The 25,202-nt window shown below is 48.2% G+C and overlaps 1 protein-coding gene across 3 annotated transcripts in view; it reads right to left on the bottom strand.

Moving 5' to 3' along the window:
- The window catches only part of LOC144141544 (uncharacterized), a 49,335-nt gene that overhangs the window by 8,228 nt on the left and 15,905 nt on the right, over window positions 1-25,202 (bottom strand). For 2 of the 3 annotated variants that reach the window (XM_077673085.1, XM_077673087.1), the window contains exons 2-4: window positions 18,472-18,501; window positions 5,769-5,903; window positions 4,250-4,396 (exon numbers count right to left, since the gene is read on the bottom strand). In XM_077673085.1, the coding sequence (XP_077529211.1) occupies window positions 4,250-4,396; window positions 5,769-5,903; window positions 18,472-18,501 (312 nt within the window). The remainder of the gene's footprint in view (window positions 1-4,249; window positions 4,397-5,768; window positions 5,904-18,471; window positions 18,502-25,202) is intronic. The other variant, XM_077673086.1, reaches the window with a different exon arrangement.

Genomic DNA, 25,202 nt, shown 5'->3' with positions numbered 1-25,202 from the left:
ATATACCCACAGCCAAATCTAAAGGTCTACGTCCGGTGTCAGTGTTCATACTTGTCACCATTGTTGAACAAGAACAAGACGTTACGCAAATATAAGGTAGAAAATCAATAAATAAGTGATATTTGCAGTGTTCATTCATTTAAAAATTCATGGATGCTTGGTTTTCGCGATAGCAAATGAAATACTACATCAACGGCAGAAAACCGTCGCGTGCTGTTGCCAGCGCTACCTCCTCGCGGCATTTAAGAAATCAAACGGCAATAGCAACGAAAGGTCCCACTATATGGGATCCACGTTCCGCTGGAACGCTCTTGCAGTATAGGGCATCGTGGTTCTATAAACGTTGTAGTATAGGGTGCCTCGATTCACCCGCGTCTCCCCACCGTATGGCAGCGCTGGCATCGAGGCACCCGACTTGGTGCAGTGGAGCGCGGTAAATTTAAATTGTCTTGGCCAAACCTGTAGCCTGTTATCTTGGAAAGAACGAGACTGGAGAGGAACAGCATGAGAGGTGAGCCGGAAAGAGAACGGATGCATTTACTTGCCAGAGGCACCAGTCGACTATCGTCTTGCAAAGAAAGGAGAAGATACGCGGCTTTTTTTTTTTTGAGAGAGATTGCACTATTGCGTAGAAGTCCTCATAGGCACAATATTACGATATTACACCAACAAATGCGAGAGGAAACCGGTGCTTGGGGCCCCATATCCACGCTGGAGACCTGGGGGCCTCCCAGTATGCATGGAGCTCTGTGTCTCGAAGGTGTTGCATGCGTGCGGTCTGAAGGGCTGGTTACGCCCATAACGGCGGGCTATTGTGTGCTTTCTGACGCAGTGAGAGTACAGAACGGGCACTACAGGTGCGGTCAGAAGTAATCGGAAGAGGGGAGCTGTGGTTGTGCCGTATCGGAGCGCCGTGTAGCTGCACCGGCAATAGCCGAAAGGAGCCAATCACGCATGCGCGCATTGGCTCATTTACCCCGTAACATCACCGCCCACGTCGTGTGCACCAAAAATGACCTAATAGGGAGTAGACGATGTGCCTCGGGACTACTTTTTTGCCCGCGCTGTTTGAAAGCCATGTTCCTCCGCGGCCTATGTGTCTACGTCATGTGATACTATCGCTAGGAAGCATGGAGGAAGCCACGTAGACACGGAGGTCACGGAGAAACAAGGCGAAACAACGTACCTGAACACTACTATTTTTTGCATGATTAGCAGCGCGAACATGGAGACCATGGGGAGAACATTGCGGAGGAATGCAGCTAGAGGCTATTTTTTTTAAAAAAGGCTTTCCACCTCTACCAGCCAACGGTTCTGTTCTTTCGCGGCGTGCGGGACAATAAACTCCCAACGCGGCGGAGGCGGCTCCAGGGGGAGGGGGGCGGAGGGTTTCACTCACGGAGCACACTGTAGATGGCGCGGCGAGTTTACCCAGCGTTCCCCGCGCGGAGGTGCCTGCTCACACCAGCGGGCGCGTCAGCGGGACGGCTTTGTCGTCTGCTTTAGCGACGGTTGTTTTGGGCCTGTTTTGGCGCAGCTTCGCGTCAATTGCGCACTTCCTTCTCACGGTTTTATAAACTTGTTCGACAGTACGTCTTGGGTAACCCGGACCCCACGGAATTAAGTGGTCGTACGGCAGCGATACATTAAGGATTGGTTTGCATGGCGGGAAAACAAAATGTAGAGACCGCGTACAGGCATCTGGCCGCTAGAGACCTTTTGCGCACTGCTTGCCACGAATGGGACTCCGTTTTCTAAATTGGTGAATACCAAATCGGGTGCATTTTAAGAGGTATTTCAAAAGGCGAAAGGAGCAACTGGTTCTGATAAATCGCGATTATGAAAGTTCCCTCAGCTTTCTTGCAATTCAAACTTGCTAAACTAACTATTTTAAATCGGCATAAATTGGAATCACTGAGCTCACATGCCGAATTGTTTCGGTGCCTGCGCTTGTGTCGCGCGGTGATGTAGCCCCGAGCTAGCACATCAGGATGGCTAGGTTCCGCTGTCTAACCCTTTGAAAGACGCTCCTCTCCGTTTTCTTTCTGCCGACGCACGGCCGGGCTACAGCGGCAGCGTCCGCCGCTCTAGCCCGGCCGGGCCCGACGCTGCTGCGTTCGGGACGCCGCCCCCGCGAATTCCAGGTAACGGCTGGAAGTATCTGGTTTCACTCTTTGTAGAGCGACGTGTGTGAACTGAAGTGACGTCACATGGGCAATTGTTGTGGGTGTCGTTTAAAGCTTTGCTTTCCAATAACCTTCACAGCGTGGATTGGAGCCATTTTTTTTTTTTTGCACGCGGTTGGCAAGCCATGTTCCTCCGCAGCCTCCGTTTCTACGTTACGTGGTTCCATCGTAAGGAAGCACGGGATACAGAGCAAGAGTATATAGGAGGAGAAACGGCCCACTGCGGCAAGCGCAGGCGAGCGACCAGATAACGTCACAATGAAAACCAAGGCGGACTGCAAAGCTACGTAGCTTTAACAGCGAAGGAGAGGGTAGCGGCACCCGATGGGCGAAATAATAGCGGCCGCAATTCATTTCATGGCTGCGCAGTGAAATGCCGATCGCGGCAGCAGCGCAGTTTCTTCACCCGCGGCAGATTCCGCTAGATCAACCTGTTACGAGCGCGTGTGACATTATCTGGCCACGCTATGGAGCCTCGTTTCCCCTCTTCTCTTGTTCTTGTACCGTGGCATGGGAGGAAGCGATGCAGACACGGAGGTCGCGGAGGAACACTGTGATAGAACATACCTGAGGACTATTTTATTTTGCACATGATGCGCAGCGCATAGACACGTCGGAGGAACGCAGCTCAGGACTATTTTCTTTTGCGCTTTACGGGCAGCGCCTCTTCACACCTGGCAGCTTCTGCCGCATCGCGTAGAAGTGGAGTTCAGGATCACTGAGTTGAGGTTCCGTGCGTACGCCGGAAAAAGAGGAATGATACCTGCACTCGTTGTACAGTTAAACCTGGATGTAAAGAACCTCTATGTAACGAATTCCTGGATTGAACGAAGCTTTTCATTTTCCCATTTCCACCTCCATTGAAGCTCGTGTGTTTGCGACCTCTATGTAACGAAGGAGCTGCGACGGTTAACCTTGTTGTAACGAATTTTCTACGCTGATGAGTCAATGTATTTAGCACTTTTTTCTGAAAAATCGGCTGGCTAATTTAGCAAATTTCGCCCGCACCGCCATGTCCCACATTTCCGCGTCTGATTGCGGTGGCGGTTAGGTGCGTGGCCTTACTGCAGGTCGCCGTGTAGTCGCGCGTATCCACTGCTATCCGTGCACATGGTTTCGGTTCGTCGGTGATGAGTTATGCTGCCAGAAAACGAAAACTTTTGTCTTTTCAAGACAAGCTTGCTATTGCCGCGAACCATGTATGGGTTTGTTTATTTATTGTTTGTTTTTACTGCCCGGCCACGTCCGGGTCCGGGTCTGTACCAAGCGAAGCGCGTCTTCCATTCTTTATTATTATGCCACACGGGCTATCTCATTCAGATATGCAGACTGTTTTGCTCTAACGTTACTAGCCCAGAATTATCTTCTTTGTGATCTACAATGTTCTGGATGTAAATCGACGGTTCCAGAAACACTTGCGCCGAAAGATAAAAGCCTGCAGAGTAGACGCTCGGCGTTCGAATCGCCGACGCTCGAGTGAGCACGTCACTTTGTTGACTGCTGCTTCGCCGCCTGTGTATTCTTTGAGTTGTTAGGTGAGCACAAGTTCGCTCCAATAAACTTGTTTCCATTGAAGACAACTGCGTCGTCTTTGACTTCGTGTCACTATTTTAAATGCCGTCTCCGCCGGCGAGAAAGAAGAACCGTCACCGCCCGGTACAGTGTCCCAGCTATCATTCCCTCAACAATTTTGAGTGCGGAAAAGAGCATCAAGCTCGCAAAAAGGCGCCCTTTCAACAAAAGTTTGGTTCTTGAAACCCTTTAAGGCACCGAAAAGTATCAAAATGCAAAAAGTCATACTTAAGTTACGCTTGTGAATACGGTAGCAGCAGGCAGAAATCACAGTTTTTCGGTGTGAAATAAATCCTTGGAGAGCAAGTTCAGTGTCACTGATGTCTAGCATTTTAGTTTCGTTTCTGCTTCGTTCACGCGAGCTGTAACTCGAAACTTCCATATGTACCAAAAACCTGGATGTAACAAAAAAATGTGAATTTTGTTAACTTCATTATATCCAGGTTTAACTGTATACCTACGGCCACCTCCGTGCAACGTATAGCGCATACCCCTTAGCCTCGTTCCCGGCTGCGCTCCATTCATATTGAGGCAGTGACAGATGCCGCCCACGCACTGGCCGATGTCGTACGTCAGGTCCGTCGTGCAGGCGACGAAGCAGTCGCCCGGGCTCTTCTCCTTGCACGGGTCCCGTTCATCTGCGAGTCGCGTGATTGCGGCAAGTTCTCAAATCATGTCGCTCCAAGTGGGCGTCACGGGGAAGACACTATGGAGTCCCCAAAAAATTTCCGGCGGGGTTGATTTCTCATGCTGTCTCACGTGATTGGCATGCTCGCGCAAAAACGGCGCGGGAATATTGCGCAATCACGTCAGACCGCATGAAAAAATAGCACCGTCGGAAGTTTTCTGCTTCCAAACACAGGATTTGGACCGCCCATAAACGCGTTTGCGCTTGATAAGAGGCAGAGCTCCATCGGCAGCGGCTACGGCTAACAGAAATTCCATGTATATCGGACCATTCAGAAGTAATTGTTCATCTGACTGCAGTTAAATGAACCTGAAAGTTTAAGCATTTGTCTTACGGCTGCTATAAGTTCCCAAATGGAGATTTCAGAACTGGGCCTACATTTTTCTCTTTTTTCGGGGAAGGATTAGATTTCGTGCCAGTCTACGTACTGTCTTCTCCTTCACTATGCGCGTATATATTTCATTATACGCTTCTTGATAAGATCTCCTTGGTAAGGATTCCAATACCCTGTCCAAGTCCTTCTTTTCACTGTCATTTACCTACGATCGCAGTATCCTTCGCGGCTTTGTTTTCGCTGCTTATTCGTCGCTTCACTTTCTCGCAGTCCAGTATTCAATCCATGTCTAGTTTGCGCTGCATGTATTTTTTTCACTCAGTTCAGGACTCACCGCGAGACGGGCCTTTGATCCTTTGTAAGGACCCAAGAAATCTATTTAGGTTTCTTTATCACCATTAACAACGGACAAAACATTCATGAAGCCGGGATTCAGGGTCGCTTTCCGGACAAACTTCCCACTCCAAAGGCCTTACAGCTGTTCTCGGCAGTCATTTCCTCCATAAACCTTCATGCCAATTGTAAATAACGCGGGCATAAATGATATCTTCGCCGATAGGCCTACAATTTTACGCCAGCTGAATGCTACTGTAGTACAGCCTGCAGGGTGTCTATTACATTTATGCAGTTGCCCTTTTCTAAAGTTGCAGTCGCTATCGACGCCAGCGCCACCGCATCTATGGAACCACGCATCTGTTACGTCATGCTGTGGCGTCACACAGTGAGGTCATAGAGATCACAGAGCACGTCATAGTGTGACGTCCGGTGACGTCAAGCATGACTTCACGTGAATTCGTTGGCAGTGGAGTCGGTAGCGACTTGCTTTTAAACGTTGAGGTAGCTGCAAAACTGTAGACATTTTTGTGACGAGTCTGTATTTCTTTCTATTTTATTTCAAATAATGGTGGAGGCTCCTAGTAGATGCACCGTTCCACACTCTGACACATCACCCTTGCTGTTTCGGAGGGTAAAACAGTGCAGAGCTCACTTGAATTGATTGCCAACCGAGGTTGCATACTGCATTCGCAGTGGTCTCCGTTGCAGTACCCGTGAGCCATGAGCTTCAGGTCGCGGCAGGACTGGGCACATGTGGCGTCGTTGTGGTACTCGCATGGGTTCTCCACTGCATAGACAGCGGTGCAAATTCCTCTTTGGAAGGAATCGGCGCGAGCATAAACGTGCACAAGCTAATGCTTGTACAGATAAAACTTTAAATAAGCATGTTCGTTGTCGGTAAACAACGCTAGTGCAGTAGTGTTGTGTACTGATAACGAACATTATTTGCAGTGGAAGCTTTAAATATGTTCCTTGTCGGTACACAACGCTAGTGCAGTAGTGTTGTGTGTTGATAACAAACATCCTTTGCAGTGGAAACTTTCAATATGTTCCTGGTTGGTACACAACACTAGTGCAGTAGTGTTGTGTACTGATAACGAAGATCTTTCGCAGCGGAAACTTTAAGTATGTTCCTTGACGTTACACAACACTAGTGCAGTATTGTTATGCACTGATAACGAACATCCTTTGCAGTACCGCCTTCTGGCTTCTAACGTCATAACTGAAAAACAGCGCAACATGGCGATTGCACAAGAGGAAGGGGAACATGAACACGGCGCTGACTCACAACTGAAAGTTTGTCGTTTGACACGAGAATATATTTGTAAATTTGCGTTTCTTTGTTTGTGACGTTGTTGGTATGTTGCCAGCAAAGACGACTGGAGGAAAGTGTGAACTAGCAAAGAATATATTTGTGAAGGCACAAAGCACGGGGCCCACGATAACACAAAACATTCCAAGGACCAGGCTCGCAGCAACGTTACGTACGCATTTCGTTTCTACACGGTTGCCCCTTCGCAACCTCGCATAAAGGAAATCTCGTTCCATTGGAGGAAATGAAATAAACTGTGCACGGCGCTCTCGTGATTCGTCTACGGTAAAGTTCATAATGACACTAGGGTTTTCAGCGAACACAAGCCGTCACACTTCTTTTACTCCCGCAGCCTTTCAACCCATCGGAAGACGAAACCAGCAGGGTTATCAAGCGAACGCTAATTAAACAAATCGCTTAAACCCGTGCAGCTTTCCGGCTCGGCGTAGTTCTAGAGGTGCACTCAATGAAACGCTGGGTTTTCCCACAGAGCTGATGCACAGGGGGCGTAAGCTAGCTTTGTGCGCAGTTTCAAGTTTAGCGCGCTGCTCTATCCGGTTCCAGAGCCGCGGAAACTATCACCTTAAAGGGACCACGAAGACAACATGCAAGTTCAGTTAAATAAATGCCTCATTAAAATCATGCCGACACCACTTTTAACGTAAACTTCGCTCATACAAGCTCCATAATTAGGGGAAAAGGGAATAGCCATGCGATCCACTAGCTCATTTCCCGCAACAGAACGTATGATGTCATACCGGCCAGCTCTGCGATTTGCGCAGGCCGAAAAAAGCAAACGTAAATGAGGCAGTAGTTATAAGCTTGCCGAACGAGCTATTTTCGCTTAAATTTAGGGCACATTCTTTTTGTATGGAATGGCGGGACAAACAGTGGAAGTTACGAAAGCACACGTAAACATAGAAGTACCGATGCGTACTGCTGTTGGTACTGCTCGCACTATGCTTTGTTTAGATGCACAGCACTGCGGGGCTTTGGGGTTGCCTCAAACGCCACTGACCTACTGACGCAAGCGACGGTGTCTTACGTGACCATATTTGTCGAGCGAGCACCATGTTTTACGAAACGATTATTTTCTCCATGAACAAGAACAAGCCAGGTTTAAATACGGCCACAAACCTACGAAAGGCAGAAAACGGCTTGCCGCAGTCTGGTGGCACCATCTAGGTTGACTAACGGTAAACACTGGTCTCCGCTCCACATCAATTTTAGCTGATGTCATTGCAGACGTCGTCAAAACACACAATTTGGCGGGAGAATCAGAATTTTAACTTAAGCTGATTAACTTCGCAGTGAATAAAGCATCGTTTGCTGTCGGACAAGCGCTGAGGGCACTATAAAACACGAAATCTTTCGAATAAAACAAACATAATTTGTCTTCATGGCTCCTTTAAAGGGGCCATGTAGGCAAAATACAACCTTGTTCTATTTGAAAGAACTACTTTGGTAGCTCACTCAGCTCCACTAGAGACACGAAAGACGCTTTTTATTCAAAAGAATACCAGAAATAGCTTTCAAATTTTGCCCCTAGTATCGTCATGTGGGCAGGAGGGGCGCGTCACGTGCCAGCACTAAAAAGAATTTGTTTCAGTGTGTTAACTGCGCGTTAGAATTCAAGTTATATGATCAAACGGAAGTAGAGGCCCCACTACAACATCCCAGTCATATTTTTTGGCGGTGGCTTATTGTCGGCCGCCGCCAATCACACAAACAGGATTCTGTGACGTCATAGAAAAATTACCGGAAAGTGGCCAGGGGTCGCCACTGTTGAATATGTTGTCTTTTATATCTCGACTATTCGTTTGAAGTTGGCGATAAGCAAGAGGGAGGAGCACAAAAGCGAACGGAAAAGCCGTGAGGTTATCCGATCTTAGAGCCGTGGATTGCTACTCGACACTGGGGAAGGGGTGTGCAGAGTGTGAAAGAGAGCGAGTGCGAAAAGGAGGGGATAGGAGCGGTGCCGCGCACACACTTTAGTCCCTTTGCGGGATTTATAGTCTTTCAGCTAAGTCTGTGTCCTTCATGAAACGCAGAAGGGATTTTAATTGCCTTCTGCGAAATCGATTGTAGGGTCGGTGTCCTAGAATAGTCTCTCTGTAAACAATTGATTGTCCAATCGGTTGAGCTCGGCAGCCAAAACACGTCTTTCCTATGAATACTGGGGGCAACGACAAAGCGCATGCTCGATTGTCTCTTCAACCTCGCAAGCGTTGCAGTGGGCACTATTGGCCATCCCGATGAGGAAGGAGTAGGCTTTCGGGAAGGCCACTCCCAACCACAGTCTACAAAGGAAAGTAGACTGTGATCGAGACAGCCCGCACGAAAGACGGCGCTTGAGTAGATGGTCCTGGTTGTGGAGGCGCGGATGCACAAAGCCGGGTGTATTCCGATGACTAATCGAGGTCCTGCGCGCCAACTGACGAAGCACTCTAGCGGCATCGGTCCTTGAAAGCGGAAGCAAGGTGATGCTTTCACTGCCACGACATGTCCGGGCAGCTGCATCAGCCAAAACATTGCCAGTTATTCCACAGTGACTTGGCAGCCACTGAAATAAAATTTTATGGCCCTTTATGGCGGCCTGGTGAAGTAATTCTCGAGTTTCTGTCACCAGTCGGTAAAAAGGGTGGTAGCGCAGGGCTGCTCGGAAACTTTGCAGGGCGCCTTGGAGTCGGTAAAAATAGACCATTTTTGGGGAGGAGCTTCCATAATGTATTGAAGAGCTTTTCGGATGGCTACAAGTTCAGTAGCCGTCGAGATCGTGACTATCGGGACAAAACAGCCATTGTAATGAAGCGAACTCGTATTTTGCCTTCATGACCATTTTAAATCTACGGGCAGTAATTGTTGACAACGAGTCACACAAAAAATATAAGGGTTGTGCTAAGTATTTTTACAGTTTTCATATACCTAAGTAGGCTCCGTGCCATACGCGAAACAGCCGGGCTTTACTAGGTTCCTCAGCGGTCGGCTTCTCGAACGGGAAAGGTTGGCATATCTGTCCCCCTTTAATTTCGTCGTTCTTTCCGCCTGTTGCTTGTCTTCTTCCATCATTATATGCCTGGGCCCCCGAATTTATAGCGCAGCACTTTGCTGTACTCCATCAAACACGGGAGAACAGGACGTTCAAGGTGCACCTCATAAAGAAGCCGGGCACGGCGTTAACTCAAACCATCCGCTAATAAGGCTGCCCGTGTAACCAAACACATTTCTCGCGCGTTCTGTTTCTGTTTGAGTTAGCCTGTCTAGTTAGGGGCGATATCGCGCGCCACGGTAAATTCGTGCGCAGGCTTAGACGGCACTAACGAGCTCGGATGCGGCACCTGCAACAGTCACCGAGCACACGTCGCTTCGCCGCTCTGCGCCCGACTATGGCATTTGAATTTCCCCTTTCCACGGAACAAAACTCCTCTCGAAGGAGATGCGAGACTTGGAATTGTGAAACCACCCGCGGGGAGAGAGGGAGAAATATCTATTTACACAGAACCATTAGTTGACTATGTCGTCGAAAATCCGGTGTCTATGGCATACAAAACGGCCGAATGCTCACAGGGTAATGCTCACAGGGAATGCTCACAGCGGCTTCTCCACTTAGTAAGAAAGGACGAGCAGCCAAGCTGTGGAGCGGCTTACCTCAGTCGACGCATCTCGGCACGAAACAAAGCAGGTTTGTTGGTAATTTGCGATTGAGCATACTTCATAGTTAATTAGCTGAATGAAACTATGAAGGACTAGAGTTTTATTCTAGCGGACAAACATGGGGCTGTCCGTTTTCCTCCATGTATTCACAGCAGACGGAAATTTTGTACCGTTTGCGACTTCACTGCGAACTAACTAAGCACGTCAAGATAACGAAACTCCGCGCAGTAATAGAGTCGTCTTTGCGGTCGATTGTCGTATAATTTTTTTGTTTGTTGGTAGTTCTGACGAAACGAGAATTACAGCCGTTTTATGTAACCCCACTCCATTCGTAGTCCGTCATGTATTGACAGCAGACGAGAATTGTGTAACGTTTGCAACTTCACTGCGAACTAACTAAATATGTCAAGACTGCGAAACTGCGCGTAGTAATAGAGCCGTCTTTTCGGTCAATTGCCGTATATTTTTTGTTGGTTGGTTGGTAGTTCTGACGAAACAATAGTTACGGCCGTTTAATGTAACCGCACTCCATTCGTAGTCGGTCATGTACTGACAGCAGACGGGAATTCTGTAACGTTTACGACTTCATTGTGAACGAAGTTCAACTAGCTACCAGTAAATGAAACTCGCCGAAATGATTGAGTCGTCTTAAAGGAGCCATGAAGAGAAAACAAAAGTTTGTTTTATTCGAAAGATTAGGTGTTTCATAGTACCCCAAGCGCTTTCCCGGAAGCAAATGATGCTTTATTCACTGAGAAATAAGGCAATTTAAGCCAAAATTTTAAATCACCCGCTAAAATTGCACATTCCGTGACGTGAACCATGGCGTCATACGAGCCGGTCCATGAAACAGATACTTAGTATGTCGACTCCATATAGCACCCACACTCGGGAGTCGACCGAGACGGCGGCCATTTTAAAAATACTAGTAAAACCTAGTGCACCCGCAGCCCTAGTCATGGAATCGCCTGAACCGGAGAACAAAACTCTCGCCGAGGAGCTCGGGCTTGCATTTAACAACCTCACACAACTTGAACGCTCAATGCTTCTAAGTGCGCGAGCGGCAAGAGTTGTGGGATACGCGGTGGACGGCAAAGCGACCATTCCGCGATAGCCACAACAGACGAACGCCCAGCCGTGGGCACCGCTGCCTCGTCAGCCCCGTCGCGACGGACGAATACAGACTGGTACGTATATGCCGTATTTTTATTACGGTTAATAATAGTTCAATTTCAGTAGCAGTATCGCTTATGCCAGTTGGCCGGTGTCGTGTATGGAAAGCCGTTCGCGCGAGCTCTCTGCTTCGACCAGAAAGATACGAGTGTCAATGCGCGGTGTTTACGGCATTTTTTCCCAGGTCAGAGCGCTTTTACGGCGATTTGACGAAGTCGGCGACGAGCGCCAGCATGTCCCAGGAGTGAGCTAACGTAAGGGTCCCTGCCGTAATCACTTCCTCGGAAATGAAGCGAGCACACTCGTACTTCCTTTAGCTCTCTTTCTCCTCCGTTTGCAAAGTTCACAAAACGTAGCCACTTGTTTCGCCGAGGTTCGTCGTTGGGCAGCACATGAATGGAGATCTCCTCACCGGGGATGTCGCACTCCCTCGACGATTTGCCCGTACTACATGGGCATTTCAAAACGTAGCAACGAAATTTCATTGCAAAATACTCGAACAAACTGAAGTCTTCAGTGGTTGTAAACTGTAAACGAGCTCCTAACAATAGCAGCAAGCCGACACCATTCCGAAACTGCGACGACTGTCACTATCTCGTCGCTGCTTGCTGTTCCTCCCCTCGTTTCTATTTTTACCTTTGCTGGTTGGCGATATGACGGCCAACCTCCTGTGAAGGGATTACGATACCAAGCAAGGTCGCGGCTGTGCGTGCTGGGACGGTTCGTTGGCCCCTAAGAGCCTCGAACCCGAAAATTCGTCTGCGCGACGGCGAGATGTCGAGCTCGGCCGGTGGTAGTTTCGTACGCATTGGCGCACACGCTTGCGTGTTCGTTCGGAACTTAAACCGTTTACTCCACCGTTCTTTGTCATAAAAAGAATGTGCAGTATGTTTCACGGGCATTTAGCTCGCTATGCAAATTGTAAGCCCTGCCTTACATGCGTTTGCTTTTGCCGGCCTCCGCCAATCGCAGAGCATTCTCGAGTGACATCATAGGTTCTGTTGCGGAAAATGAGCTGGTGGGTCGCATGGTCATTTCCTTTTTTCCTAATTATGTAGCTTATTTGAGCGAAGTTTGCGTTATAAGTGGTGTCGTTATGGTTCTAACGAGGCAATCTTTCGAATGAACCAAACTTGTGTTTTCTCTTCATGGCTCCTTTAACGCCAATTTCAGTTTAACTTTTTTTTTTTTTCAAAATACCAACATTAGTTTGACAGCTCGCTTTTCTGATGTAGGCTGAAAGCGAAAACGCCCGTGCGTTCCAGATTTCGAAGCCGGTAAAGATCCCGAGGTAGTCAAAATTAATCCGGAGCTCTCCACTACGGCGCGCCTCTCGCCTGTGTCGTGTCGGTGCGTTAAACTTCACAATCAATCAATCAATCAATCAATCAATCAATCAATCAATCAATCAATCAATCAATCAATCAATCAATCAATCAATCAATCAATCAATCAATCAATCAATCAATCAGATTGGCAGCTACAGTGCGTTCGTGGTAAACTGAAGACGAAGTCTTTTGTGCCGACGCGACGCGTAGACGGACGGATATCAACGGGTTGCTATCTACAGATTCGCTGTAAAAAACTCCCACCTCCCCTCGCGGGAACCCCTGTGTAGATGCGACGCATAGGCGGAGCGGCGAAGGGACCGCGTTTTATAGCGCGCATAACGTTGAGGGGTTGCGTAAGCCGGTCCCAGTCGATGACGACGTTGGCGTACTTGTAAAGCGGCGTGGACTCTAGGTGTTTGAGCCAAGCGTGGATGTTGCTTCTCCAGAGAACGGCACACCGGTTATATGCGCAGCGCGCCCGAAGGAGAGGAAACAGCGGAAGAGAGAGTACTGCACATGCGCCGGCCCCCAGCGCGTCTGCCACGGCTATGATCCAACACAATCCACTCTAATCCAATCCAAGCCAAGCCAAGCCAAGCCAAGCCAAGCCAATCCAATCCAATCCAATCCAATGCCCCTCGCGAGAGAGTGTTCGCTATTGGAGATGAGAGGGGGTGAGCGGCGGAGAGCGCAGCTGGCGCGGCGAGGAGAATGGGGGAGGGGCGGACAACGCCGCCGACGACGACGACGACGCCGGAGGGACAAGGCGAGTGAATCACATGCTCTGCAACCACTCCTACTTTATAAGGCTCATTAAAGTTTCATACTACTACTACTACTACTCTAAAACAGTCAGTGAATGAAACACATATCTCGGAAAGCTCTTATAAACAGTGACTGAGTTGAAACGAAAATAGGATAAATTTTGCACTGGGTGGGGTTCGCAACATGCAGGGTGGTCTAAAATGCGAGAAAACATGGTATCCTGTACCATGTATACCAGCACCCTGTATACCCTGTATACCACACAGCACGTTGATGCTATCCGACTTAAGGGGAACCTTGTGAATAGGTTGGGACCTTATACTTAAAAACAGGCGTTGGACGCATGTAGTCGGTACTAAGGCAGAAATTTGAGCATGATAATTACACAAGTAGTAATTACATGAGTAGCAAAACAGGTTACCACAAATAGCGTGTTGCAGGGCAAGGAAGGGTGATTGGCCGAGCCTTTCAGGCACAGACTACAGGGACCGAGATACAAAGAAAACGTGGCAGACGGAAAGGAGAGACGATGACGATAACGAGAGGGCAAAAGCGTGCCACTGGGCGCGTGCCTCTGCAGGCATCACGTCATTACCGTGCACAGAATGAACGCGCTGCCTTTCACACAGTATACTCGTTCCATAAATTTCATCGGTGCGGCGAATGTAGTGATGCAAACTGGGGCCTTGTGTCAAATGGACCATGGAAACTATTTCCTACGCTCGCAAAATGCACCCTAAGTCCATATAAATGCGCCTCGAGTTCCCCGGTCGCGCTGAGAACAAAACTTTTGAGGTGCACCCTTCTGCTTCCTTCCCATCTGCTCGCCAGCGTATGCGGGCGTTCTGAAGTACGCGGTCTTGTTCCCTCTAACAGTGGACCGTACTGCACACTGAACTGTCTACATCAGCGGCAGCTGTAAAACATGGCGGCGCACACTATTGATTTATTGATTCCTCAAAGGTCCCATTGGGACAATACATGAGGGGTGGGCATGACACGGCACGTGAAAAAAAGGGTAACAAGATGGTAATGGCAACCGACGATGTACAGTAATTATGGCTGCACTTCTATATAAGGGGTGGGTATGATACAGTACTAGAAAGGAGGGTTACAACAACGTACCGACAGCAACAGAATGGGTACACTAGTTATGGGGGCACTTCAATGGCGTGCTTGAAACGAGATTGGTCAATGATGGTAGCAACTGCAGCAGGTAGGTCATTCCAGTCTCGGGATGTGCGTATGAAAAATGATTGTTGGAATGTATTAGTATGGGCACGTTCCGGATAGACTGCATTGGTGTGACTAGTACGGGAAATACGGTGGGCTAGTTGGATGTACTGATTTCCAAGTTGTTGCGAGTGGAAGAATTTGTGGTAAAGACACAGTCGAGCTATTTTGCGGCGAGATTGAAGTGTAGGGAGGTTAAATTCTGCTTTTAACGCTGAAACGCTTGAATAGTAAGAGTAATCAGATAAAATAAATCGAGCGACTCGATTTTGGACAGATTCGAGGGTGTTGAGCAAATAAGTTTGGTAAGGATCGAAGACAGCGTTTGCATATTCTAATTTAGGCCGCACGAAAGTTACGTATGCAAGTAATTTTATTGAGGGAGGGGTTAGACCGAGATTATGGCGCAGGTAGCCAAGAGCATGGTTAGCCGAGTTCGTTATGTGGTTAATGTGACAGGACCAGTTTAAGTCGTGGGATATATGGACACCTAAGTATTTAACCGAGTCAGCAGAACCAGTAGCAATGTTGTTAATAGTATACTTAGGCTGCATGAAATTGCGGTGGCGGTGGAAAGAAACGTGCACAGTTTTTTGGATATTTAAAGACATCAGCCAGTTATTGCACCAATCCTGCACGCGAAATAAGTCTTCTTGTAATGCGGATATGTCACAGCTACTACTTATAGGGCGATAAATTACGCAGTCGTCAGCGAAAAGACGGACGTTCGACGTAAGATTTATGGGGAGATCATTTATATATATGAGAAAAAGAAGTGGCCCCAGGACGGTTCCTTGGGGAACACCAGATAGCACGTGCGTGAGTGATGATGTGTGCGAATTGGCGTGGACAAATTGCTGGCGGTCACTTAGAAATGCGCTTATCCAATTCAAAACTAATGGGTCCAAATTAAGCCAAGACAATTTTAGCAGTAGGCGATAATATGGAACTTTATCAAATGCTTTTTCAAAATCAATAAAGATTGCATCAGTACGTCATGAAGGAACATGGCAAGCTAAGTGTCGCAAGAATGATCTTTACGGAAACCATGCTGATTAGGATTGAGGAAATTGACGGAATTCAAAAATTTGGCAATGTGCGAATACAATATATGCTCCATGATTTTAGAACAGACACTAGTAATTGAAATCGGACGGTAATTTTTAGGGATCAAACGATTTCCCTTTTTAAATACTGGGATGACCTTACCGATGCGCCAGTCATAGGGAACCGATCCTGTGTTCAGAGGCTGTTGAAAAATGAGTGAGAGAAACAAGCTGCTCATGTGTTTGGTGTTTTTAGTACTTTAGCATTTATACCATCAATACCAACAGATGATGAATTTTTCAATGAGTCAATTACTTTGACTATGCCTTGTGGTTCAAACATAATACTGGCATGGGGGGGGGGGGGGGGTTATCATGAGAAGGGACAGTGGGAAGGTCATTCAAGGGTTCACGCGTAAAAACCGCGGTAAATGCGTTGCTTAATATATCTGGTACTTCACGGTCCGGGGTAGGGAGTCCAGAGCTATCGCACAGCGAAACAGAGTTAGATGCACTGGGAGTAATAGTTTTCCAGAAGCGCTTCGGTTCAGTGCGTAGCATAGAGGGTAAGGTGACAGAGAAGAAACTTTGTTTAGCGAGAGCGGTTGAGGTTTTGTAATCGTTTTCAGCGGCGTAATATTTCACAGGCTTGACTCGTGTTAGAATTCTTTGCTGCCCCTACCGGCATATCCGCTGCACAATTGAACATTACCTACTTCGCATTCACTACGTCATAAGGGGCGTTTAGGGGTCCGAGAATTTTAGTGTTCACGCACTTTGGCGGCCACTACTGTGGTTTTGCGGTGGCGACGGCGTCATGACCGAGAGAGCGAAAGCAGAAAGAAAACGGCGGAGGGGAGGATGGCACGCGCTGCTATGGCGTCATCTCTCCGCATGCCTCCCACGCCAGACGCCACTCCTCCGTTCCGGGCTCTGTCGAACCACGTGACATTTGAGCGGGAGGTTCAAACGCGATTTGCAACAACGTGCTCGCCGGCCGCGGCGACGCGCTGCAAGTTAACGGCAGAGTAGAGCGCGCCGGAGTGCATACGCTGATTACGCGATCACTTCCTGAGACGCAGCAGCTATTCGCCGGGACCGAGAAGACTGCAGTTCGTGCCGGGCACAAATCTCGAATTAGAGAGTATAGTGATCGCCAGTGCATTTTTTTTTTTTTACTGAACAGGTTAGCTCCAAGTGAAAGGTGAGCTGGCTACCCCAAACTTGGGGTAAAGAAAAGGTGCACCCGCCGCGGTGGCTCAGTGGCTAAGGCGTTGCGCTGCTGAGCACGAGGTCGCGGGTTCGATTCCCGGCCGCGGCGGCCGCTTTTCTGATGGAGGCGAAAAGCAAAAACGCCCGTGTGTACGAGATTTCGGCGCACGATAAAGATCCCCAGGTGGTCAAAATTAATCCGGAGCCCTCCACTACGGCGCGCCTCATCGCCTGCGTTGCGTCGGCGCGTTAAACCCCACAATCACAAAGAAAAGGTGCAGTGGCTGTCTTGAGGAACCATAAGGCAACAAAAGTTAAATCATAAATGACACCCACTGACACATCCCAGGTGCGCTCAGTGAACAATGCAGCAACAATATGCTACAGCATATCGTTACAGCAACAAAATGCCCATAGCAAATGTGTGCCTATACCTAAGTATGCAGTATACGCATGGACGTTTTCTTACATGAGCATGAAACGCATCAATCCTATATATAGACCTTTTTACCTTTTTCGTCCTGTGTGCTGCCATTTTATCGGTGGGCTGTACTTGCGGTCCTATAATTGGCGCAGTCGACAGGAAGATATCACTGCGCATGCGCAACACAGCCCAGAACATGTTCTGATCTTATTAAAGTATAACAGATGAAAAGGTGTATAGACGTCTGTATAAAAACTGAGCGAAATAGCTATAATGCAGTGCACAACCGGTCACATATATACTATATAACAACTAAAAAACTCCGATCTGTGTTGTCACATTTGTGTACGAGAACGTAGTGTATTTGCAACACTTAAAATAATTTTTTGTAGCGTGAGCTACACTGGCCGAGGTTGAGCAGTTTCGTGTGGCTCCTCGAGAGCCGTGCTGCGCATGCGCGAGGAGCACTGACGATCACACGGCGCACAGAACGTTGCTCGCTGCCCGGCGTCTCTCACACACCCCACGCGCCCAGCGTCTTGGCCGACCGTCGTTCCGCACGTGGCGGCCCGATCCACTTGACGATCATGCGATGGGTGGCCGGGTGTGCAACCGATGGCTCGTGCGTCGCAGCAACATATATGTGCACCGGCGTGCGCCTGCGGAACCAGCTTAGCGCTGCGCCGGAGCCGCTGGATAAATATACATGTGTCACATAATTCGTATACCGTGCGTGTATCATTGAAGCATCAGTAAGCATGATAATCAAGCTAATCCTAGACAACTAGGAAAGCTAATTATAACCAGCTGGACCTTAGCTCACGCTACGTTTATCCTGGCATATCCTAGGCAAGCCACTGTTAATTTTTTACCCCCCTGGAGGCTTTGTCCAGGTCTCATGAAAAGAAGGACGTAATTGTTTGCATATTTTGGCAGATAGTTGTTAAACGTTTTTAAAACTTTAGCGGGCAAGTGTAAACCAGGTACGTTAGGCCCCCTCATTCTTTTAGGCTAGCCCACTTTATTATACAGTTGGGGAGCATTACAGTCGGGAAATTCATTGGCACAAGGCAGATCAAATAAGCGCTCCAGCTGATGTGTTCATCTGCATGGGCCAGTTTTGTGTGAGGGGCGTGTGCGAGGCTTAACAGCGGTGCTGTGAAGTGAAAGAAGAAAATGTACTTAAACTATACGGCAGCACTTACCGCTGTAAGAATGAAGGCTCCCGACGAACACTGAAATGAGAATAAAACAATGAAATGACGATCAGATGTGTTTCCTAACATCTATTCACTTGGAAGTTCTGAACATGTAATCTTTGCGTTGCATATCCTAAAATGCCGCAGCGCTGCAGCAATTGGTATGAGGTATACACCGTGAGGACGGTAATGGCACGTCGTCACAGACGGCTGTTGCGAAGCCGCGCAACTGTTATAAACAATCGTTTTCTCTCTCTCTCTCTCTCCCTCCCTTGTTGGCAAGTCTTGTCGAAACGTTAGTACCGGACTGAGTCCAGTACCAATGAAAGCCGCTGCATTTATGAAAGTTTGTTGCCTGTTTGCCCAGCTATAGTTTCATCACTACCATGCTGTATAATTCTACACACGCACACGCACGCAAGCACGCATGCTGTAAGCAGCACTGTATGATGTGTGTGTCTTCTCTAGGGATGCACTCGGTTACCCTTAATGACCAACGGTTATCTTGCCTTCGCATGACATGCCCTGCCCACGCCCATTTCTTCTCCTCAATGTCTACTAATATGTCCTTAACACGCGTTTGTTCCCCGACCTGCTCCGCTCTCTTCTTGGCCCTTAATGTTACACCTATCATCTTCCGTTCCATTGCTCGCAGCGTCTTCCTCAATTTAAGCTAGAGAATGCAAGCGTGGCAGGGGGCGGCAGAAGGTTAGATGGGCAGATGAGATCAGAAGTTTGCGGGGATAAATTGCTGGCAGTTAGCACAGGACAAGGATAATTGGAGGTCTATGGGAGAGGCCTTTGCTTTGCAGTGGGCGTAGATGGGCCATTGATGGTGATGATGATGATGGTGATGATGATGATGATTTTGTTGTTGTTGATGATGAAGATTATGATCTGTGTGTCATCAGCGCCAGGTGTGTATGCAGACAGTGACGTCACCGTCGCTCTTATCTCGGTCAGTTTCCGCCTCAAAAAGGTCCCGAAGGTTCAATGATTTTTTTGCAACGCCCGGGGCAATTTTTAACAACGATGCTGTTTAAGTTGGTGGTTGGGCCGGCGAACGCGCGCAAGAAAACTTCGCCCAGTGATGACGTCATCGCGCGGGCCGGCACCACTCGACCTTCGAGAACATTTTGCTCAGCATCCGTGGCGTGATCTCTCGACTGATGTTCTCCCCGCCAGTTCACGTGCTTTCTCGCCTGAAGTGGGATTTATTGATTTAACAACGTTTACTGGGCTTCAAATGAATAATGGTAAGCACAGAACAGCTGGCGCTATGTATACAGACGCAGAGTTCGCGAAGCCGGTTGCCGCCGGTTCTAGCGCCTCCTAACGTGGTCCACTTAGAGAGAGAGAGAGAGAGAGAGAGAGAGAGAGAGAGAGAGAGAGAGAGAGAGAGAGAGAGAGAGAGAGAGAGAGAGAGAGAGAGAGAGAGAGAGAGAGAGAGAGAGAGAGAGAGAGAGAGAGAGAGAGAGAGAGAGGGGGGTCTCTTTAATGTGAACTGGGGAGGTCAGCCCTGCTAGTGACAAGGCTTGCTACGCCAGATGAAGGGTGACTACAATGATGAGTGGTTGTTGTTGTTTCACGTCTTTATTTGAGTGGCGAATGTTGGGCATAAGCGGTGCAGCAGGGAGAAGACAAACAAGACTTGTTAAAAACGAGAAACAAGGGAATGCTGCTAACAGAGTCTGGGCATAAGAATACGTTTGAAAACGAAATCGTTAAGTAAACTCTGAATCAAAATTCTGAGTAACCGGTGCAAAAAAAAGAACAAAAAGAAAGAACACCAACCCAAGAAAAAGAAATAGATAAACACCGCAGTACGAGAGAGTAAACTCAAGTTGGTGCAGGGCTACGCGCCTACATTGAGCCACGACGGACAGCTAGTTGAACGCTTCTATGAAGATGTGGAATCAGCAATGGCTAAAGTAAAAACACAGTATACCGTAGTTATGGGGGACTTCAATGCTAAAGTAGGCAAGAAGCAGGCTGGAGACAAGGCAGTTGGGAACTATGGTCTGGGCTGTAGAAATAACAGAGGGGACTTATTAGACGAGTTCGCCGAGCGAAATAATCTTCGCATCATGAATACCTTCTTCTGCAAACGGAAGAGCCGGAAGTGGGCGTGGAGAAGCCCAAATAGGGAGCATAAAAATGAAATTGACTTCATACTATGCGATAACCTGCATGGCGTCATGCAGGAAGTAGAAGTGCTCGGAAAGGTGAGGTGTAGTGACCACCGTATGACAAGATCTCGAATTAGGCTAGATTTGAGGAGGAACCGTAAAAAGCTAGTACGAAAGAAGCCGATTAATGAGCTAACAGTAAGACGTAGAGTTGAAGAATTCAGGATCGCGCTGCAGAACCGGTATTCAGCTCTAACCGAGGAAGCAGAGTTTACGACGGAGGAAGCAAGCGACAATCTTACACGCATTATCACGGAGGGTGCAGCAGAAGTCGGGGGCACGATGACTAGACAGGATACTGGTAAACTTTCTCAGGAGACGAAATATTTAATTAGGCATGACAAAGCATGACACTCACCACCCGAGCTGACAGAATATAACTAGCGGAGCTTTCGAAGTTAATCAATAAGCGTAAGACAGCTGACATACGGAAGTATAATATGAAGAGGATCGAATACGCTGTAAAGAACGGAGGTAGCCTGAAAGCAGTGAAGAGACGTCTTGGCGTGGGGAAAAATCAGATGTATGCACTTAAGGATAAGCAAGGCAATGTCATCACAAATAGGGATAAAATAGTCACAGTGGCCGAGGAGTTCTATAGGGATCTGTACAGTAGCCGGGACATACAGGATAATGCCGAAATAGACAGTAGTTCAGAGGAGATAGACATCCCACTAGTAACGACCGAAGAAGTAAGGAAGGCTTTGAAAGAAATGAAAGGGGGCAAAGCACCTGGTGAGGATCAGATAACAGCAGACCTCTTGAAGGATGGCGGGCAAATTGTACTAGAAAAACTGGTAAACCTGTATACCAAATGCCGAATGACCGCGAGTGCACCGGAATTTTGGAAGAACGCGAGCATCATCCATAAGAAAGGTGACATGAAGGACTTGAAAAATTACAGGCCAATCAGCTTACTGTCAGTCGTCTACAAGGTACTTACCAAAGTAATCGCTAACAGAATTTCTGCCAACTTAGATTTCAGTAAACCTAATGAACAAGCAAGGTTTCGTAAAGGCTATTCAACAATGGACCACATTCACACGATCAATCACGGCGTTTTAACTACGGCGATCCAATGTCCCTCTCATTCAGAAGCGAACCAAAACTGCGCTTATGAATCACTTCGCACTTGGCCTTCTATGCTAGCAGAGCTCACAGCCATCCGGGACGGACTGCAAGCGCTACTACCAGCACTTCAAGCCCCTGGAAGTTTTACTGTACAAATGTACACGGACTCAACGGCGGCCATACGGGATTTGCGCCGTGTATCCTCCAACTCGTCCGTTTCAAGAGAGATTCATAAACTGCTGGACACATACCCCTGCCCTCTCCGACTGTCGTGGATCCGGCGTAATACTATCACCGCGCATATTGCGGCGGATACTTCCTGTCACCTCTCCTCGGTTCCACGACCGCTGCCCTTGCTGACAACGGACCCACATGAAAAATTTGTCCAACTAAAGGAAGATCTGCGTCGCGCCACACGCGCTCTCATCCCACCGTGTGGAACAGACCTTCCCAGTGGGCTCGCTCGCTGGGAGGAGGTCCTGCTGCGTAGACTTCGAGTTGGGGTGGCCCTATCTCCTGCGGTAACCCGGGCGTGGCCACCACGATACCATGCCCCGTTTACCAACACCTGCCCTTTCTGTACGGTTCCTGCCGAAGACGCCGACACCAACCACCTACTATGGACGTGCCCTTCCCTTAGTGCAGCGAGATCCAGACACCTTCGCGGCACAGGCCTGCATCCTGGGAGACCTCCTGATCTGCACAGATGGCTGTGGGGGCCCCACCACCGCTGTCTTCTGGATTTCCTCCGGGAAACGGGTGCCAACTTGTACCTATAAGACTTTATGCCAAAGGGCATACTATCGCAAAAAAAAAAAAAAAAAAAAAAAAAAAAAAAATCAAGTGATTGAGACATGCACGGAGTATACTCAATCCCTATATATATAGCCTTCATTGATTATGAGAAAGCATTTCACGCGGTCGAAACCTCAGCAGTGATTCAGGCATTGCGGAATCAGGGTGTAACGAGCATTAAGTGAGAATACTAGAGGATATCTACAATGGGTCCTCAGCTACCATCGTCCTCTATAAGGAGAGCAGTAAAATACCGATAAGGAAGGGCAGCAGACAAAGAGACACAATCCCTCCAATGTTGTGCACAGCATGTTTACAAGAGGTGTTCAGAACGTTGGATTGGGAACAGGTAGGCGTAAGGGTTATTGTAGAATACCTCAGTAACTTCAGATTTGCTGATGACGTTGCCTTGCTAAGTAACTCAGGGGACGAATTGCAAAGCATGCTTACTACACTGGACAAACGGAGTAGGACAGTGGGCCTGAAAATTAATATCCAGAAAATTCAAGTAATGCTCAATAACCTCGGGACAGCACAGCGGTTTGAGATAGGTGGCGAGACAGTGGAAGTGTTAAGCGAATATATCTACTTAGGCCAGGTAGCGACCCCGTATCCTAACCATGAGGCAGAGATAATTAGAAGGATAAGAATGGGTTTAAAGTGCATTCGGCAGGCATTCTAAGATAATGAATGGCAGCCTACCATTGTCTTTGAAGAAGAAAGTCTTTGACAGCTGCATCTTACCGGTACTCACCTACGGTGCAGAAACTTGGAGGCTCACTAAGAGGGTTCAACTTAAATTGAGAACGACTCAGCGAGCAATGGAATGGAATGAAAAATGATGCCATTACTCCACATGCCGATGGCGGATGAGCCCGAGAGAATCGAGTCATCCGCATAAACGTGTGTGTAGCCTCTGTAAATGCTGAAGGTATACTCCAGTGTAAAGAACTTGATCGTGGCCGCAGGCATGACAGACGTTTTGCTTATTCCGGGAATTGTGATGCATTTTATCCACGGTGCTAATGTCGACATTTGAGGTCTTTGAAAATTCGCCGGAAGCAAGTGTCTTCAATGCTGTGTGAAGATGCGTATAACACCGACTCAAATGGCACACAGACGTTCGGAGCACCTCGTGGCGTTGTAGCATTGTGGCCAAAAAGCACCGAGCTTCGCTTATAGTTCCAACCGCCGATTCGCCGATTATGCGATTCCGTGCAGGTGCGCATAGCTCTTGCCAGAACTGAGTCTATGACCTCCAGGTTTGTAGGCAACAGCAGATGTATACGGCTGGCAGGCTGTAACGCAAGAGGCCGACAAAAAGGGTGTTATATATGCGAAAGAGGGAGTATACAGAGCAGCCCTAGAAATTTCCATCGAGTATACGCTGAATGCGCACAAAAGACAGAAAGCTGCTCTGCGTGGAGCCGAATACGTGGAGATCATGACATTGAGCGGTCAAACGTGACGCCCAGAGACTTGTGGTACTTGACGTAAGGAATTGGAGTGTATTACGCGACACATCACGCCACGTGAACGGTATCGTAGCGCACTTCTCAGGGGAAACTATATCAGACCACAGCCTTTGAGATATTTTCTCATCTTCAGAATGGCCTCTGGAGTGTGGAGGGAATGTTTAGAAAGTTCCTGCCTGAAGCCCAGATACAAGTGTCGTCTGCGTAGAGTGAAAAGTTGACATCTCTGGGCAGGACTGTTGGGAGGCGTATGAGACACATGCTAAAAAGCGTCGGGCTCAAGACGCTGCCCCGAGGAACTCCTTGCGTGAAGGGAAGTTTGACCGTTTCGCCATCACTGGTGACCATGTACACATGCCGCTCTTGTAAGTAGTCACGTAGCCACTTGAACATGCGTCCTCGAAGCCCTAAGCATGTCATCGCTCTTCGGATGGCTTCGCGTGCGACGCTGTCAAATGCTGCCGTGATGTCAAAGAAGACAGGTATAGTGATGTTCCCAGCTGCTTTTTGTCGGGTGATACCTGACACCAAGGAAAAGATGTTGTCTACGCTGCTACGTCATCTGCTGAACCCATACATTTGCGATGGATAAATGTCTCGATTCTCCAGGTGCCAAGGCCGTTCCAGCACCTTCTTTTCCATTACCTTGCCGATACAACTTAATAGTGCAATTGGCCGTAAGAGTCTATATCCGTTGCCGGTTTGTCTGGTTTGAGAATCGCCACGATTCGGAAAATCTTCTAGCGGGCATCAAGATGCTTGATCTGCGAGGATTGTTTGTAATGGGAGAGCAACTGCTGGAGAGCCTTGGGGCCCAAGTGGCGTAAAACCAAATATGGGGTTACATCAACGCCAGGAGAGGAATACACGTTTATATTTCCCAACGCCGTGGTAAGCTCTTCAATGGTGACCTTTGAGAGACCTGTGAAAGGCTGCGTGCAAAACAACCGAAGCCTGCCACTCATGGAGAACTTTCAGCGGCAAGTTCGGAAATCCATGTGAGGTTCAAAAGCCTGGTCTGAGACGAAGGGAGAGATGGGACGACAAAAAAGCGTCCCTCCCGAAGAAGAGGAAGAGCGGAAGGCCGCCGTGCAGCCACTCGAGAACGGATACGACGACTTAGATCCAACAGCGAATGTTGCTCCGGCGAAGCGGCTGGCAAACGTCAGCGAACTGCAGATCAGGAATTGCGAACTTCAGTACATTG

Source organism: Haemaphysalis longicornis, unplaced genomic scaffold (genome assembly GCF_048455015.1).
Source record: "Haemaphysalis longicornis isolate Haplotype H1 unplaced genomic scaffold, Haemaphysalis longicornis Haplotype H1 scaffold_6, whole genome shotgun sequence".
Lineage (NCBI taxonomy): Eukaryota > Metazoa > Arthropoda > Arachnida > Ixodida > Ixodidae > Haemaphysalis > Haemaphysalis longicornis.
This window is presented reverse-complemented; position numbering and strand designations above follow the sequence as displayed.